Source organism: Hoplias malabaricus, chromosome 1 (assembly GCF_029633855.1).
Source record: "Hoplias malabaricus isolate fHopMal1 chromosome 1, fHopMal1.hap1, whole genome shotgun sequence".
In the NCBI taxonomy this organism is placed as follows: domain Eukaryota; kingdom Metazoa; phylum Chordata; class Actinopteri; order Characiformes; family Erythrinidae; genus Hoplias; species Hoplias malabaricus.
The window spans coordinates 64,312,118-64,329,027 of NC_089800.1; the positions used below are offsets into that span (position 1 = coordinate 64,312,118).

At 39.9% G+C, this 16,910-nt stretch overlaps 1 protein-coding gene across 1 annotated transcript in view; it reads left to right on the forward strand.

Moving 5' to 3' along the window:
- ush2a (Usher syndrome 2A (autosomal recessive, mild)) overlaps positions 1-16,910 on the forward strand; it is a 248,165-nt gene that overhangs the window by 212,032 nt on the left and 19,223 nt on the right. Inside the window, exons 63-64 of the mRNA XM_066670600.1 lie at positions 664-826; positions 6,467-6,821. Of these exons, the coding sequence (XP_066526697.1) occupies positions 664-826; positions 6,467-6,821 (518 nt within the window). The remainder of the gene's footprint in view (positions 1-663; positions 827-6,466; positions 6,822-16,910) is intronic.

The following is a 16,910-nucleotide window of genomic DNA, read 5'->3' on the forward strand; positions in this document are numbered from 1 at the left end:
CTTCTTACTCTGAGTTTACCATGCTTCTTACGTCAAATACAGATACTTTAGAATTGCCCCATTTTCTTGTTAAATTATGTCCTATCACAGCACTGGACCCGTGTTTATGTGAGAATGCAAAAAAAAAGAGGTTAAACACAGCGAAGGGAGCGTCTGCTCCTCACTCTTTGGTTGTCATCCTGACCTGACCTGTGGCTCATTCTCATTTAAAGAAACAGTTGCTAAAACTGGTGAATGGTGAACAGAACTGTTTAGGCAAGAGGAGAACAGTGCTGTGTAGTTTGATATTTGTTGTATTTTGACAAAACCATATAAAATATGTTGAATTAAAAACCCAGGGATCTGTGTTAATTTGCACATATTTGTTCACTCCTTAAAATATGTGAACTCTTTACTTCATTGTGGAACATTTTTAGTCCTGGTTACACAACTTTAATATCTTTAAAAAAGATAATCAGGTGCAAGTAAATATTACTCAAGTTAGCTGCTAATGAACGGTGTCTTAGTTTATCACATATCTCCCTTTTTTAAATTGAAATTCTAAAAACTTAATTTGCAGAACATAACTGGCCTCACTTCCTCTCTGTGTTGGTAAGAGGGCACTCTTCCCTCACATCAGCATGAATGAACTGTAAGATATAAATGAATTGTTTGTGTATTTAGATGGTTGTGGTGCGGGTCCGGGGGTCTCTGTCCGAACTTTAGAGGCAGCCCCACAGGCTTTGGATCCACCAGAATTAACTCCAGCTGGAGCTGCTGTTATTGAAGTTTGTTGGAGTCCTCCACACAAACCTAATGGACTCATTACCATGTACTTCATATACAGGTGAGATATATTGCTGTGAGTATTTATCCAGAGGTCACATACTGATTTTGGGTAATTAGTAATGGGTCACAATCTTTATGACCAGCTCATCCCAAAGGTATTGGATGGAGCTTCATCACCACAGATAATCCACAGTCTAATGTTGGGATGATTTATACAGCCGTGGCAGACACATGGCATTTGGCATTGTGAACACAGAGCTTATACACTTGGTGTGTGCTCAGTTGGCACTGGAGGCCACAGTGGGAAAGGAGTAGTTAAAAACAGTGTCTGCAAACTTTTAGGAATGTTATTCCTCACCCTTAATGAGGGGTGGGCCTACATGGTGATTGGATCTGAATCAGGATTAAGTGGCTGGTGATTTGGCTGGAGTAATTTAGTTGCACTTGGGAGGAAAAAAGATGATTTTGTCCTTGAATTCTGTAACAGCCCATATGGTCGAATTAGGGCAAAAAAATGCAAATGAGCCCAATTCAACATTACAGAAATAGGAATAACTAAAGAAATAAGAGCTGTGTTGGATGTTTGTCTGTATGTGTTGTGCATTTAAAAGTATCTGGACATGGTGTAACAATATTACTGTGTAACATTAAACAGTAATTACACCTCGACCTTGAGGTGAACAGAATGATAACAGTTGGTCACACTTCTCAGAGGAGGGGTGGTTAGGGGAGAGAGAGAGAGGGGAGAATAGGGACAGACAGTGAGGGTAAGATAGAAACAGAGTAGAGAAAAGGGCGAGAGAATGAGGGAAAGAGATGGAGAGCAAAAGTGAGAAATAAATATATATGTGTGTGTGCATATATACATTCACAGAAGAGAAGAGGGAGGGATTTCAGCAGTAGATCTGATGGGCAGCTGTAAATGGAAGCTGATGTGGTGCTGCTGACTCTGATTATTCTTATTGAACTCTGAGGAGAGAAAGAGAAGGAGGGAGAGCATGATAATATGACACAGGATGCCACTCGATCACTCAGCACTAAACGAGGGAAGCTTCCACCGACACAGCATAATCACAGCAGCATCAGAGGGCACCACTCTGTAGAGGGAGAGAGACAGACAGAGTCAGTCAGATAGAGAGATATACTGTCTGTCTTACTCTAGTGGAAAAACATTTGATCATTTCTTGGAAGAATCAGAACAGTCTGCCATGAAACAAGCAAAAATGTCTAGAATTAAGCTGAATCATCTAGTGATATTCTGACATCAATCTCAGAATGGGAACTCAGATATCATGATTTCATTTTTTACAATGAATAAACCATCCTCCTTTTCTCTTCCCCACTCTCCTCTCCTCGTGAGGGGCTTTATTCAAGGGCATTGCAGCGTGTTGACCAATGTCATCCATATGCGAGGTCAGAGAAACTGGAGCCGGCGTAAATCTTGGTGAAATATCATTAGCATACCCGCCGAGGCCTCAGTGTTTAGAGCACGCTCGGTCGGATTTGATTTGAGCCTTGATTCGGGATCGGATAAATGCAGACAAATACGATATGTAAACCCACCCCATAGAGAGGGCACATGCACCCACTCCCGTCTTAAAAGGACTGTGATATGTCGTGGATTCAGTTTATAATAAAACCCCAGATCAACATTATATTAAAAATATCTCTTCCGTTTATCCAGAGTTGACTTTGTGTTGTCTCTTCAGCACATGCATTATTTGTCCTTCTTCTGTGAATCAGTGGAATAGACTCTTTTTTGTAGACCCCCTTTATAATGAGTGAATTTAGTGTGTCCACAGTGGGTGAGGTTTAATCTCTATAGAAGAGCATGAACAGAAAGGAAGAACTTTGGAGCAGATACACATGATCCTAAGATCACCATGCCCTATGCCTAGAGGGGTATAAAGCCCCGTTATAGGATGAATTGGCATGGTGTTGTGATTCAGCTTCAGTAACTGACCTCACTGAGCCTTATGAGGCCGAATGCCAACAAATCCTCACAGAAATTGTCCAATGTCTGTTCCTTTTCAGATAAGCAGAGGTTGTTACTGTGGAAGATGTTAAACATATGTCCCCAAAGTGTACTTTTTGTTTCAGGATCCTGGAGGTTGTGGGTTCAAGTCCCGCTCCGGGTGACTGTCTGTGAGGAGTTTGGTGTGTTCTCCCTGTGTCTGTGTGGATTTCCTCAGGGTGCTCCAGTTTCCGATGTCCAAAAGCACACGTCAGTAGGTGGATTGAAGACTCAAAAGTCCCCGTAGGTGTGAGTGTGTGAGTGAATGTGTCTCCGGACCCACTGCAGCCCTGAACTGAATAATCGGTTTCAGACAGTGAATGAATGATAAAGGATGTCTACACATATTTGGAAAATTAACACAGCTCATACATTCATACTAGAGGCACATATCTCAAATTATTGTGATTTGAATGATGTATTACTTTCTATGTTCAAAAATTGCATCTTATATTCCAGGCACATCTGGTTCTTCTTGTGTATCTGAGTGTGTGTGTGTGTGTGTGTGTGTGTGTGTGTGTGTGTGTGTGTGTGTGTGTTGTGAACACACACATTCACACACACATATGCTGTTGAGAAGCTCAGTGTGTTTGTGTTTGCACTTCCCTGCCGGTCACTGTTTGCGTCAATTTGAATGCAGAGGGCAGGATTAGGAAGTGGGAGCTGAGTGGGGCCGGCAGGGGCCACATTAGCTGAGCCCAATGTCATTTTCCACAGCAGCATGGAGGCCCAGAATCTAATGTGGGGAATTAACAATGATTTCCCTCTGCAGGGCTCAGTGCCATACCTCGGTTCACCTCCACCTTGATCAAGAAAAGAGTGCACTACACTTGGTAGAACAAACAAAATTTGGATTTGTGACCGGAATTGGTTTTATTCTGTCATAATATGACAGGAACCTTTGCATGACTAAACTATGGTGGGGCTTTACATTCCAATGCCTTGTATTCATCTGCCTGTCTCAAGTCAATGGTCATGATTTGGACTAGATATCTGATTTGAGTAGAGCTTTACTAACATAGGTTTCTGCTATTTTATCAAAAACAGAACTGAATTTTAATTTATTGTTTAAAGTCTTCACCCCACTGTGAAAATGCCAGGATTTATGATGTAAAAAAAGAAGAAATATATTAATATTTTAGAAATTCTTCTGCTTTTAATGTGATACATATAATGTACAATTGAACTGAAAATCAAACTGAAATCTATGCAATGTGGTTGCATAAATATTCACACCCATATATTGATACATTGTTGAAACACCTTAAAATTTTGTTACAGCATTCAGTCTTTTGGGGTAGGAGTCTATAAGCATGGCCCCTTCTTTGTGGCAATCTCTTGTGCACAGCCATCTTTAGGTTGCACACAGATTTTCAATTGGATTCAGTTCGGAGCTCTGTCTGGACCGTTCTAAATCTTTGGTGAAGGCAATTTTTTGTTGATGTGGAGGTATGCTGTGTGTCATTGTTGTTCTGAAATGTGATATTCCTTTTCATCTTCAGTTTTTTTGTTTAATTTACTCTATCTTGAATAAAGTCCCAGTTCTAACTAAAGAAAAATATGTTTTTCTTGTAAGGGAAGTCTTATATTTTTGCCACTGTACCCCACACCCCAGTTATTTGAAAAATATGGGAGATTGTCATCACATGTAGTACAAAACCAATACTTAACGTGGCCAAGAACTGCCTAATACTTCAGGAAATGAAATATGACTGACATGCGAAAGGACAAGCCTGCTATTTTGGCACGCGTAGAATGGGGAAGCCATTATGGTTCACGTCAGACCAGTAGCAGAACCAGTACAAAATGATACACAAAAGTGTATATATCAATCAGAATGCAACTGGCAGAATTCTGGCAGTGAGACCAAACTAATGCACTGAAGGTATCAGACTTTGTCTACTTGTGGGCGGAGCGCCTGTGGCTGAGACTAGCCTCTTGGATGCTTCACAGACCAGTTTTCTTTAAGTAAGTGTCAGGACAATCTAGAACAGCTGAAGAAAATATGAAGGTTAAACAAACGCACTTTAATTGATGGCAGATGTGTACTGATTACTATTTTAACACTCTGGGGACTAAGGTAGTTTGACATGTCTTTCATCATATTTTTACAAATTTCACTTGCTTAAAAACTGTAATCCCACACATCTTTATATTCAGCACAGCAACTCAACAACAATAATGTGAGAATAGTCAAAATGTCAAAATAGTCAAAAATATATATATATATACACACAGGGTGGGACATTTATATGGATACATTAATTCATTCATTCATTCATTATCTGTAAGCACTTATCCAGTTCAGGGTCACGGTGGGTCCAGAGCCCACCTGGAATCATTGGGCGCAAGACTGGGGGCGCCAGTCCTTCACAGGGCAACACACACACTCACACATTCATACCTACAGACACTTTTGAGTCGCAAATCCACCTACCAGTGTGTGTTTTTGGACTGTGGGAGGAAACCGGAGCACCCAGAGGAAACACACGCAGACACGGGGAGAACACACCAACTCTTCACAGACAGTCACCCGGAGAGGGTCATGTGGCACATCAAACTTATTGGGAATTTCACAAGAAAAACAATGGTGCTTGTTTTTAACATAACTTTATTCTTTCATAAGTTATTTACAAGTTTCTGACCACTTATAACATGTGTTCAAAGTGCCCATTGTGTTGGATTGTCAATGCAACCCTCTTCTCCCACTCTTCACACACTGATAGCAACACAGCAGGAGAAATGCTAACACAGGCTTCCAGTATCCGTAGTTTCAGGTGCTACACATCTCGTATCTTCACAGCATAGACAATTGCCTTCAGATGACCCCAAAGATAAAAGTCTAAGGGGGTCAGATCGGGAGACCTTGGGGGCCATTCCACTGGCCCACGATGACCAATCCACTTTCCAGGAAACTGTTCATCTAGGAATGCTCGGGCCTGACACCCATAATGTGGTGGTGCACCATCTTGTTGGAAAAACTCAGGGAATATGCCAGCTTCAGTGCATGAATAGGGAAACACATGATCATGAAGCAATTTCGCATATCCAGTGGCCTTGAGGTTTCTATTGATGAAGAATGGCCCCACTATCTTTGTACCCCATGTACCACACCATACCATCCATTTTTTTTTGTTCCAACAGTCTTGGAGGGATCTATCCAATGTGGTCAGACCAATAGCGGTGGTTTTGTTTGTTAACTTCACCATTCAAATAAAAGTTTGCCTCATCGCTGAACAAAATCTTCTGTGTAAACTAAGGGTCCTGTTCCAATTTTTGTTTTGCCCATTCTGCAAATTCAGTGCAGTCATTATATGAATGAATGAATGAATGAATGAATGATTTAAAATGCATTATAAGTTATAGTGAGGTCAGGTACTGATGCTGAATTATTTTTTTCATATTAATCAGCTATCCTGAAAAACAGCCATTATACTGACACCTAATGCCCTCGATGTGTCATAGATTCTGCATTCAGCATAATGCAAACATGGTGGCCTCCATGAGTGACCAGCTTTCTGTAGCATGATCTGGTTTATTCAGGGAATACAGTTTGCGTCTGCATTTCATAGATTCTATAAAATAATATATATCATTGATGAACACTGAATAAATATTATGGGTTATTCTTCTTTATATATTATATATAACTTGTTGCTCTATTAACTCTCTTTTTCAATGCAGGCGACCAGCAGGAACACAGGAGGAGCTGCTGGTCTTTATTTGGACTGAGGGCCCTCTGGAATTTATCGATGCATCAGACTCCCTTAAACCTTTTACTGAGTATGAGTACAAAGTCATCACCCACAACTCCCAAGGCTCTGCCTCCAGCCCCTGGAGCTCTGTGTTAACACTGGAGGCGGAGCCACAAGACATGGACACACCCACAGTATGGCCTAGCAGCGCTTACTCCATTTTGCTAAACTGGACCCAGCCCAGAAATCCCAATGGGTTTATCTCCAAATATAAAATTGTTTATAAGAAACAATCCAGAGACCCAACTCTCAACTCTACACCATTCACAGCTCTCACAGTCACGGTAAGAGGCTATATTTAATATTTATATATATATATATTAATAAGAGTTGTGAAAGTTAAAGTCTTGTGTCATAATCAATTAGTGCAATTTATGTAGACAGATGTTCCTTAATCATTTTTCTAGGTATGAAGGTTATTATTTGAGAGTTGTTCTTTGCTGCAGGAAGTCTCTACTCCTTTATTCTTGATTGTGGAATATGTTTGTGAAGATTTGATGGCATCTAACTATATAGACATTAGTAATGTCAAGTATTGATGTTGAATGTTTAATTCTGGATTATAAACACCAATTCAGCTGATCCCAGATTAGGCGTAACTCAAAATACTCCAGAGATTGCAGTTCAAGTGCAGCTGCTCTGGTGTGTCTCATTTAATTCCATGCTTTTCTACAGAAATTAGACTGTGTCTGCAGTAGGTGATGTACAGAAATGAATGGACATATACTGTACCCTTTGTTTTAAACCAAATCTTCTGCTTTAGACATTAGTTCCTTACAATACATAAAAAAATGCTAAAATGCTAAAAGATGCAACTTTTATTTTTTTTAATGTAGCTAAATTCACCAACCACTGAACCAGTCAACCAGTGCACTTTATATTCAGGAATACTTTCCCTGGAGTTTCAATCGAAGCATTTAAGATCTGCTCTAACTTTCTTAGTGTGAAAGAGAAAGAGAGATATATGCCATTGCCCGAATTCTATCAGCAGTGCAACAAGACCAGCTTTTTACTGCTGACCTTTGTTTGCTGGTCATAATTTATATCAAATGTAAATGGTGCCCTTTAACCCGATTCATTTGAATTAAACTCTGGTCACAATCATTTATCAGAGACTTATTTCCCTCTTGTTTTGAGCCAGGAAAGGCAACACAGCAGTGCTTATTTGGAGGAGATTATTCACCTTGTGTGTGTATGTGTGTTTGTGCGTGTGACAGTGAAAGAGTGCAGAGTTCAGAGCATAGCAGATGTGTCCAGCTGTGCTCCAGCATCTGCTTAATGTATGCTTGTATGCCCACTCTATTTTCTATCTTCTACAGCTACCTAAATTAATCACTCCATTGGGGATAGACTATATGTCCGAATATTTTGTGGATACTCTTCATAGTGTGTAAATTCCTCTGCTTTACGATTCATCCATTGTGGGCACAAATTAATACTAAAGCATGAAATGTAATGGGACACTCAGGAGCTGCCATACTTAAGCCTAAGTCGCCACACTGAATGCTAAGGGTTTGGCAGAATAGTGAAGAGCCCTCGATCTTTAGTCTGTACAGCAGTGGATCTGTGCACTCTGGGTTAATGCAGCTCCATTCAGTACCTGTAGGATGAGTTGGAAGGGTGGTTGTGATCCAAAACTAGTCATGCAACATTAGAATATCGATTGATTGATTGATTGATTGGTCAATTGATTGATTAATGCCTGGCTTGATTAATGTGCCTGGATGCCGTCAAATGCACACAGCAATGTTCCAACATTAACAAGGGTCATTCAGTAAGTCCTTGGTACAGTTATATATAAAACATGTATTATATATTTTTTATTTTATATGTAATCACCAATCGTTTGTATTAAATCTAGCAATTAGATTTTGAGTTCTCTGATTTCCACTGCCAAGGGATCGTGAAGTTGACCGTAGGTTAGGTGCCGTGTCTGCAGTAATGCGATCACTGTACCGGCCGGTCATGCTGAAAAGAGAGCTAAGCCATAAAGCAAAGATCTCAATTTACCAGTCCATCTACGTACCCACTCTCACCTATGGTCATGAGCTCTGGGTAATGAGCGAAAGAAAGAGATTGCGATACAATCATCTGAAAGTTTTCTCCAATGGGTTGCTGGGCGTACTAGCCGTGAACATGTGAGGAGCTCAGTGATTAGGGAGGAGCTCTTCGTGTTGAGGAGCCATTTGAGGTGGATCGGGAATCTGATAAAGATGCCTCCCACTGGAGATGTACCAGGCACATCCAACTGGAAGGAGGCCCCAAGGTAGACCCAGTATAAGATTATATCTCCTGGCTGGCCAGGGAACGCCTTGGGATCCCCCAGGAGGAGCTGGTGGAATTTGTGGGGGACAGAGATGCCTGGGCTCTTTTGCTTATTTTAAATCATTTGCTAATGGAATAAGACATTTTTACCAGATACAATTACTTTAGTCAAGCAGAAATGTTTTTTTTTTAAATATACAAATATTAGTAAATCATTGATGCTGTTTATAAATGGCCTAGATTTGAGATGATTTCAGTTGCTGAGGCAAATAACTGGGGGGAAGGGATTGAGGTCTCACTGAATGGCTCCAGAGTGGTTGAGGATTATTCAATTAATTACTGTATATCATCAGAGTGCAGCCTTTTATCTGTGTTCCCTCTCTCTCTCTGTGTTCTTCTATTCTTTCTTTTTCTTCTTCAGGTGTAATTTACAGCTGTGATGCTGTTCTTGGCAGTCATTTCACTCTTGACCTCCAGAAATATGCGTTCCCTCATTTTTTCTTTCTTGTATTTGTGTTGTCATCAGCTTGTTTACTGTTGATCGCGTGGCATGTAATGAATCTTTGTGTCTCTCACCTGGAAATAGATGCCGCTCACTTTTTCTCATGCAGCTTTGAAATAGAAACAAAGGTCATGCCAGCTTTTTTGATGTTCTTGATGATTTCTTTATGTTTCTGAGATCAAAAATTATTGGAGCACTACCCTCTTTGCTAAACTTGTCTAAAAACTTATCTTTATTAAAGGTTTTATCTCTAATTCTAAATAGTTTCTAACAAAATTAAAGATACTAATTGTTAACATTGCATTAAAATTTCACAATAAAAACCTCCACAGAATCATAAAAGCCATTGTACTTTATTTTATTCAAAAAACAATTATTATAAAATTCTGTGGATGTTTTCATTTGCTAGCTCTCCAGTCTGTTTAAATTTCAGCCACATACAACAGTTATTATATTTCCCTCAAACATACTGTTCCACCTTAAAAGACACCAAGAATGTGAATGTAGATGTCCCCCATAACATAGGTTGATATTTAAGAATGCTTTTTGGACATAAAAGATATATTTTTAGATATGAACTGGCTTGTAACTAATTCACTCACATATATTTAGGAACCAGTTTAACAAGGGGTGTGGTTAGGTGCTTTGCATCAGTGACACTGTGTCTAATGACAGATCTCTGTGTTTATCTAGTCTTTATATACCTGTTAAAACACTGTGTTTATAAGACAAAACTTCTTAGTTATGACTTCTTTGTTATAACTCTCACCTAGCAAATTTGAATTTCCTTTTGTGTGATTATTTATTTATTTATTTATTCATTCATTCATTTATTTATTTATTTAAAGTGCTTTGAATCATTGTCCTTGGATCAGTCTTAACTTTTTTCTGCTTTGACTTTTTATTATTTCTGCTGAGTACTGAATAGAATATTCATTCAAAGATAATATATGTGTTTGTAAAAGGTCAGTTTGTTATTTACCTCTTTTAGACAGAGAGAGATTTTATAGCACACAGTTTTTGATTAACTTTGATTAACAAATACACACTAAGTAATGTTTTATTTGCAAAAATATGCGCATACTGAGCTTGCTAGGCATCTATTTTCAAATTTCAGATTTGGTATGAACAGTGTACAGCTTTCAGTACCATTAATCTGTGACAGTATCTACAAACTTTTAAAGATAAGTTACAGCAATAAAGGTTAGTATACAATGCGTCTTTCGAAAGAGATTGGATCCAAATAAACAAGATAAAAACAAGATAAAAGCTGGAGTTCAAAACCAGATTTAAAGCTCAAGACTTGTAGTCAAACCACAAAATATACCCATCAGATAAACAGCACTATTTTCACATATGCACCTCAGGGATGTTTTAAAAGAAAATTGTCCAAATGTATGAAAAAGTTTAAATGACTGTCTTGTGAATTTGGCACATAGTAGACTTGGAAACAGATGTAATATTTTTTAAATGTATGTTTTTATTTATGTATTTATTTTAAAAATGTCACAGTCTTCTCACCTGACTAGTCTTTGCTACACAGCTGCCTCTACTAAAATGTATGTATACATTTCCAGGAGAAAAACACAAAATGACATTAGAATGATTAGGCCATGCACACCTTTTGAAAACAGTGCAATGTTTAATGCATAAACCATTTTAAATTTGCTTTCTAAGTAATGTCAACTTAGCCTCTGTTCATCAAGTTTCATCCACGGGCTTAATGATAACATTCATTTGCATTGTTTAATGCAGAAGCCACATTTAATTTACTTTCTAAGTCATGTTAGCATTTCAGTTGTCCTCTGCAGTCAAATGATAATCCTTTAGCATTTTAATGAGAGTTTATTCTGGGCAAGTAAGACATAACAGGCATTCAAGTAGCATATTTTCTTTAATGTTTGGATGAGTATCACTCCCTGCTACAGTAATATCAAGGTTTTAGGTCTCACCGTTTAGTTTACTGTGATTGTATTAATTCATAATTGCACAGCTGATTAAGGAAGAATGAATTTAAATCGGGAACATATGGGAGGTCTATAGACCCCCTAAAACCAGCCTAGAAAACCCCAGCAAACCGCTGGCAAAACAGATATAGAATATACTTTGTAGATTTACCATGACTCCAGTTTCAAAGATAAAATGTTGCACTGAATTCCCACCCCCCACCCCTTTTGTTTTGTCCTGCCAGGGGGAAATTGGAGTGTGGTTATTAGCACTATTTCTCAGGGCTACATTTCTAATCCATTGATCCAACTGGATCTTTTTTGATGCTGGCTTTGTGCTGGATCAGCTGTCCACTGTGGTGTCGATACTTGGCCAGCAGGATGCTGTCTTATTGATTTTGCTGTAAACCAACTGTTGAGTGGCTACAGGTTGATTCTCTCTCCATGAGTTATCATGGATGTTTGTATTTATTTATTTCTTTAGTTATTTCATGACTGCATGTTAGAAATATTCCCTGAAGAGATTTCCAGGTCCAATTTATCTTTCTGAACTTTGTATAGCGGTGAATGCATATACGAATCGTTGAATTACAGGGCATGCAGTGCACACTACCTGTTATTTTTAGTTTAAATATTTTTTTCATAATAGTAACAGTAGTAGTAATACTAATAATAATAAATGGGAAAATAAACTGAATGCTGCTGGAACTTCAGGATTTTGTGTCATTTTATAGCTGATAGGTCTGATCTTTAAAGTGTGAGTATATTTGATGCAAATGTAGGTTAATGATAGAATTATAAAATGCTCTTTCAGGGAGATGTTTGTATTTTTCAAATACACAGAGAAGATTTCCAATGGCCTGGCGTTGTCTTGCTGTAATATGCATGGGCGTCTGATATTTGAAAATGTCTCTAAAATTTGAACAAACACAAGCTCATCATAGGTTTTCCCATATGCAAGTTGTCCTCCTCATAGCATACCGTCATCTTTTTACCAGACTTTTGACAGTTTACTAGATGGACAGTGCAACAGAAAATGGTCATATTATTATTTTTTAACAGTTTCACATACTGACAGTTTTTTCCAATACTGCAGTATACTTTATAACCTTCATACTACACAGGACAAGTACATATTCCTCATGTTAATTTTTAAAGTTTAAAAAACATAAATGAAAACAAGACAATAGACTAAAATATAATACAGACGTTGTACATAAAAATTTTGGATATTCACAATTAACATTAAAATAGTCTGTTACTCTAAGAGAGTGGTCAGTGTACTGCAAGTACTAAAAACACCTGATAAACGCGTTATAAGCGATATAAAGGCTGGGGAGAGTTGAGAAGAGGAGAAATCAAGGCTGAGAAGTTGATGTTTTGCAGAAATTCTGTGACTGTGAGTAAATGTTTCACCCAGAATGGCTAATAGCCGCACCTTCTGCATACTCCGTCTTGGGATGGCAAATGGATTGTCACACTCATTTAGCATTTATAACAAACGTGCACCAAAACAGTCACATGTTGCTTTTTCATGGTGTACTAACCCAGACTGACCCCCTCCTCTGGGATTTTTTATTTTTTTCGATTGCTGAAGATCATAGCTCTGTAACAGCGCTTGTGTTGAATTCTGCTGTTTCTGAATATTGTGTTTTCTGAATGAGAAAGTATCTATTTGCAGCTGTTTTGGAAACTGGCAACATGCTCAATAGAGTATCCAGTCCTTCCACTCAGCCCTGAACCTTCATGGAAACCTTACAGTTGGTGAATTTGACAAAGTTTGAATTTGAGTAATTAGTTAAGTGTCCAATAAACCTGGCAGTGGATCTCAAGTGAGATCATGATATTAAAATATTTGGTTTGTTATTAATGATGTATATTTGTGAATGTATGGATATTAAACTGGTCTAGTGATTTGTTACAATTGAATAATAAATTCTCCAAGGCAATCGTCTACTTGCGAAACCGCTTTTGCAATTTCAGTTGTAAAAATCTGAAATGACGTAGCCACAGGCATTGAGCAATAGGAAATGTCGATCCCTCAGTCCATTTCACGTCTCGGGTCATTGAAATTTTGTCAATTCTATTTGTGTTGTTTTGGCTTTGGGTTTGAGAAGTTTGTGTTGTCCCGTATAGACACAGAATTTATTGGAGATGGGGATAATTATGGAGTGGAGCAGATGGCATAATGTTCAGTAATGTGTCTCTCTCTGTAACATTGAATGGCTCTGTAGCATGGAGCCATCTTGAGTGAGTCTCTCTCTCTCTCTCTCTCTCTCTCTCTCTCTCTCTCTTTCTCCCACTCTCTCTATCTCTCTGTCTCTCTCTCTCTCTCTCTGTCTGTCTCTCTCTCTCTCTCTCTCTCTCTCTGTCTCTCTCTCTCTCTCTCTTTCTCCCTCTCTCTCTCTGTCTCTCTCTCTCTCTCTCTCTCTCTCTCTCTCTGTGTGTGTGTGTGTTGTTGATGCTTTTTTTGAGGGGGGGCTGCTATTGATCCCTGGCTGTGCTGTGTGCTGTGGCTGGTGCCAGAGAAAGTGATTAATGGGGACGTCACAGCAGCAGGACTGAATGAGGCTACACTCAACACAGGAGGTCTGAGTGAGGGAGAGAGAAGGGGGCAGAGGGAGAAAGAGTGAGAGGGAGGGGGTGAGAGAGAGGAAGAAGAATGTGGGGAGGGAGCAGCGAGAGGGAAGTAAGGGTGGGGAAGAACAGGGGAGAGCTAGCAAGAAGGGATGAGAGAAGAGAGAGGAAGGGAGAGAGGCAGGAAGAAGGGCACAAAGAGAGGGAGAGATGGGGAGACAGCGAGGGGGAGGGAGCAGAGACAGAAGAGAAGTTGAGGGAAGAGAGATGGAAAGGAAGAAGGGAGGACATGAAAAATAGTGAAAGGAGAGAGGGGAGAGGGAAACTGTAAAAGGGACAGTATGCTGCTCATTATTAAACACACAAAACCAATGGAGAGAAAATGGACAGAAAGAGAGAGATTCCTGTCACTTTTTCTCCTTCTGTCCCTTTTGACTCCCCTCTGTCACTTTTATACTTCCCTCCCTCCTTCATTTTATTCATTCACTTCTTATCTGCTTTGTCTTTTATTCCTCAACTGCCTCTTTGCTTTATCTAAACTTCCACTGCTTCCCTAATTTCTCTCTTATTCCCTCCCTCACAACCTGTCTCCCAGACTTTCTCTATCTTTCACTCTCTAATCTTGCCACCATTTCCCTGCTCTCTCTCTCTACCTCTGTCTCTCTCTCTCTCGCTCACACACACACACACAAACACACCCATATTCCCTTCTAAACTTGTCACTTTTTCTTCTTCCTACCTTTAAATCTCTCTCTACACTCCCCACTTCTTTCTCTCTCTCTCTCTCTCTCTCTCTCCCCACACCCCCACCGTCCTCCTCCTCTTTGCGTTCTTTCCAGATGTTTCTCCATGGCCCCACGAGGTTCTCAGCGATGGGGAGATGTATTAATACGTCGTATTGATTAGATCAGGACCCCTGACAGTCGTTTGGAGGCGAATACCATCTGGACGCTGTTTCCGACGCCTTCACCCAAACAGGACGTGACACCTTATTAATCTCCGCTCCGTACACACACTCTCGCTCTGTACACACACTCTCTCACTCTAGCCCCGACTCCGTCGGACCTGAAGGGTGCAAGAAATTAAGGTTATTACACAAATTGAGCCATATGGTCCAAATATTTCAGAGCTGAAATTTACTAGGCAATAAAAATTGCTCCTGCCTTCCTAATGGTGTAAATTGCAGTTTAACCATGGCTCTAATGATGTCCTTCTGCTGCCTGTAACCACTCTAACATGAAGGACATTGTTTAAAAAATGCACGGAAAAAAAAAGAGAAAAGGATGGAGGGGGGAGAGGGTGGGTTGTTGAAACGGCAACAGCATGTTTACAATCTGTTAGTGTATCATTAAGAAGAGAGGGAAGAGTGTATAGACATGATGGGCAAGCACTGGACCATATCTTTCCTTTTCTTTCTCACCCTTTTTTCTCTCTCCGTAGACGACGAAACGCTCGTTTGAAGCAGTGTGGGATGATCTGAGCTGAATTCAGAGCAGCTTGGGTTTTTTTTTCTGAACACGTTAAACAGCACGGACGCTCATTAACTAAAAAAGGATGAGTGCTGTAAGGGCCCCGTTTGATTACACTCTGCTTTATGGGTTGTAGCGAAGTTCCTCATCAAAGGAAGACGGCGCCAATCCGAGGTCACGCTCAATGCAAATGGACAACACGAGGCTTTGTCTCACTGTTTGTGTGTTTTACAGCCATATGGTGCAGTGGAATGCTTCAGTATGCATCCAAAAAATTGTCCTGACAGTCAGTATAAGCTCTGTAGAAAAGCATGAAGTGCATTGGGACACTCTGGAGCAGCCACACATGAGCCTGTAGCAACAATGCCCAATGCCAAGAGTCTGCCAGAGAGGTATAATGTTGCTGTCTGCCAGTAACTTTAGGATGTTTTGTGACCCAGAACTTGACTCTTAAAGCCTTCATAGAAGAATATGGACTGTTAATGCTGCAGAGTTCATTCCTAGATGTTGGTTGTATCCGATAACGACAGTTTTGCTGAGACACCAGATCATACATGTGTGAAAGGAGTGCCTATTTTTCTCTCTCTCTACCATTGATCACTTTTGTTAATCATCCCTGGAATGGAAATATGTATATTAATAATTATTAATCAATTAAACGTGTACACAGTGACAAAGAGATTTTGGTTGTTATATCAAACTTGAAATATGTAATAACTCCAGCATGTTGTACGCCTCCACAGAGAAATCAGAGATACAAAGAGACACAGAGAGCCTCAGAGAGACTCTGGGAGACTTTAAAACCTCCCCTGATTAACCAAAGCTCCTCTTCTAAGCCCCTCATTGTCCAGATCTTGGAGCCTCTTAATCCCGAGAGCACCTTTAGAGCCAGTTTTGAAGAGGAGAGCGGCACAGATGACCACAGGGCCTCCTCTGAACTTGGTTTTAAAGTGTATGGCCTGTTGTGCGGGAGTAATAATGAAACAGCAGACTCCAGCCAAGGGGTTTCTGAGTCGGAGAGGCTTGTGCCCGATGGTGAATTGGTGTTTAGGATGGACCAGCGAATTTTAAAGAAGCTCCAATCAGCCTGAGAGCTCTCAAATCACTGGACACTTCTCCAGACTGGACCAGTGTCTGATGAAGACTATAGCCTCTTGGCTGAAGAGCACTACGCATGGATGCTTATGCACACTCACACACACACGAGGTGTAAAAATGCATCGGTGCATTGTGATGCATCACTGCTGATCAGACTTCTGGAAAAGTTGGATCCAAATTATAATATGTGCTCATAGCCCAGTGCTGAAGGAGATTTAGACCCTTCTCGCTGACGCCTACCATTAGGCATGGGGACCCTAAGCTCACGTGCAGTTACCACAGAGCGTCTTAGCTTCCTCTCGGTTTGTTAGTTTTTTTTTTTGTTTTAGTTTTTCTCCCCACACACAATGTGAAATGCTGTGGATGCACCTTAAAATAGCTGAATTCACTGTTTTAAAAGGGCATCTGGATAGGTTTGGATGTTTGGTGCAATCACTATTTGCATTGGGGAATTTCAACGTTCATCGCTGAAGGAATTTTTTCAGCACAACTTTGAAATTCTGAAAAGATGGTGGA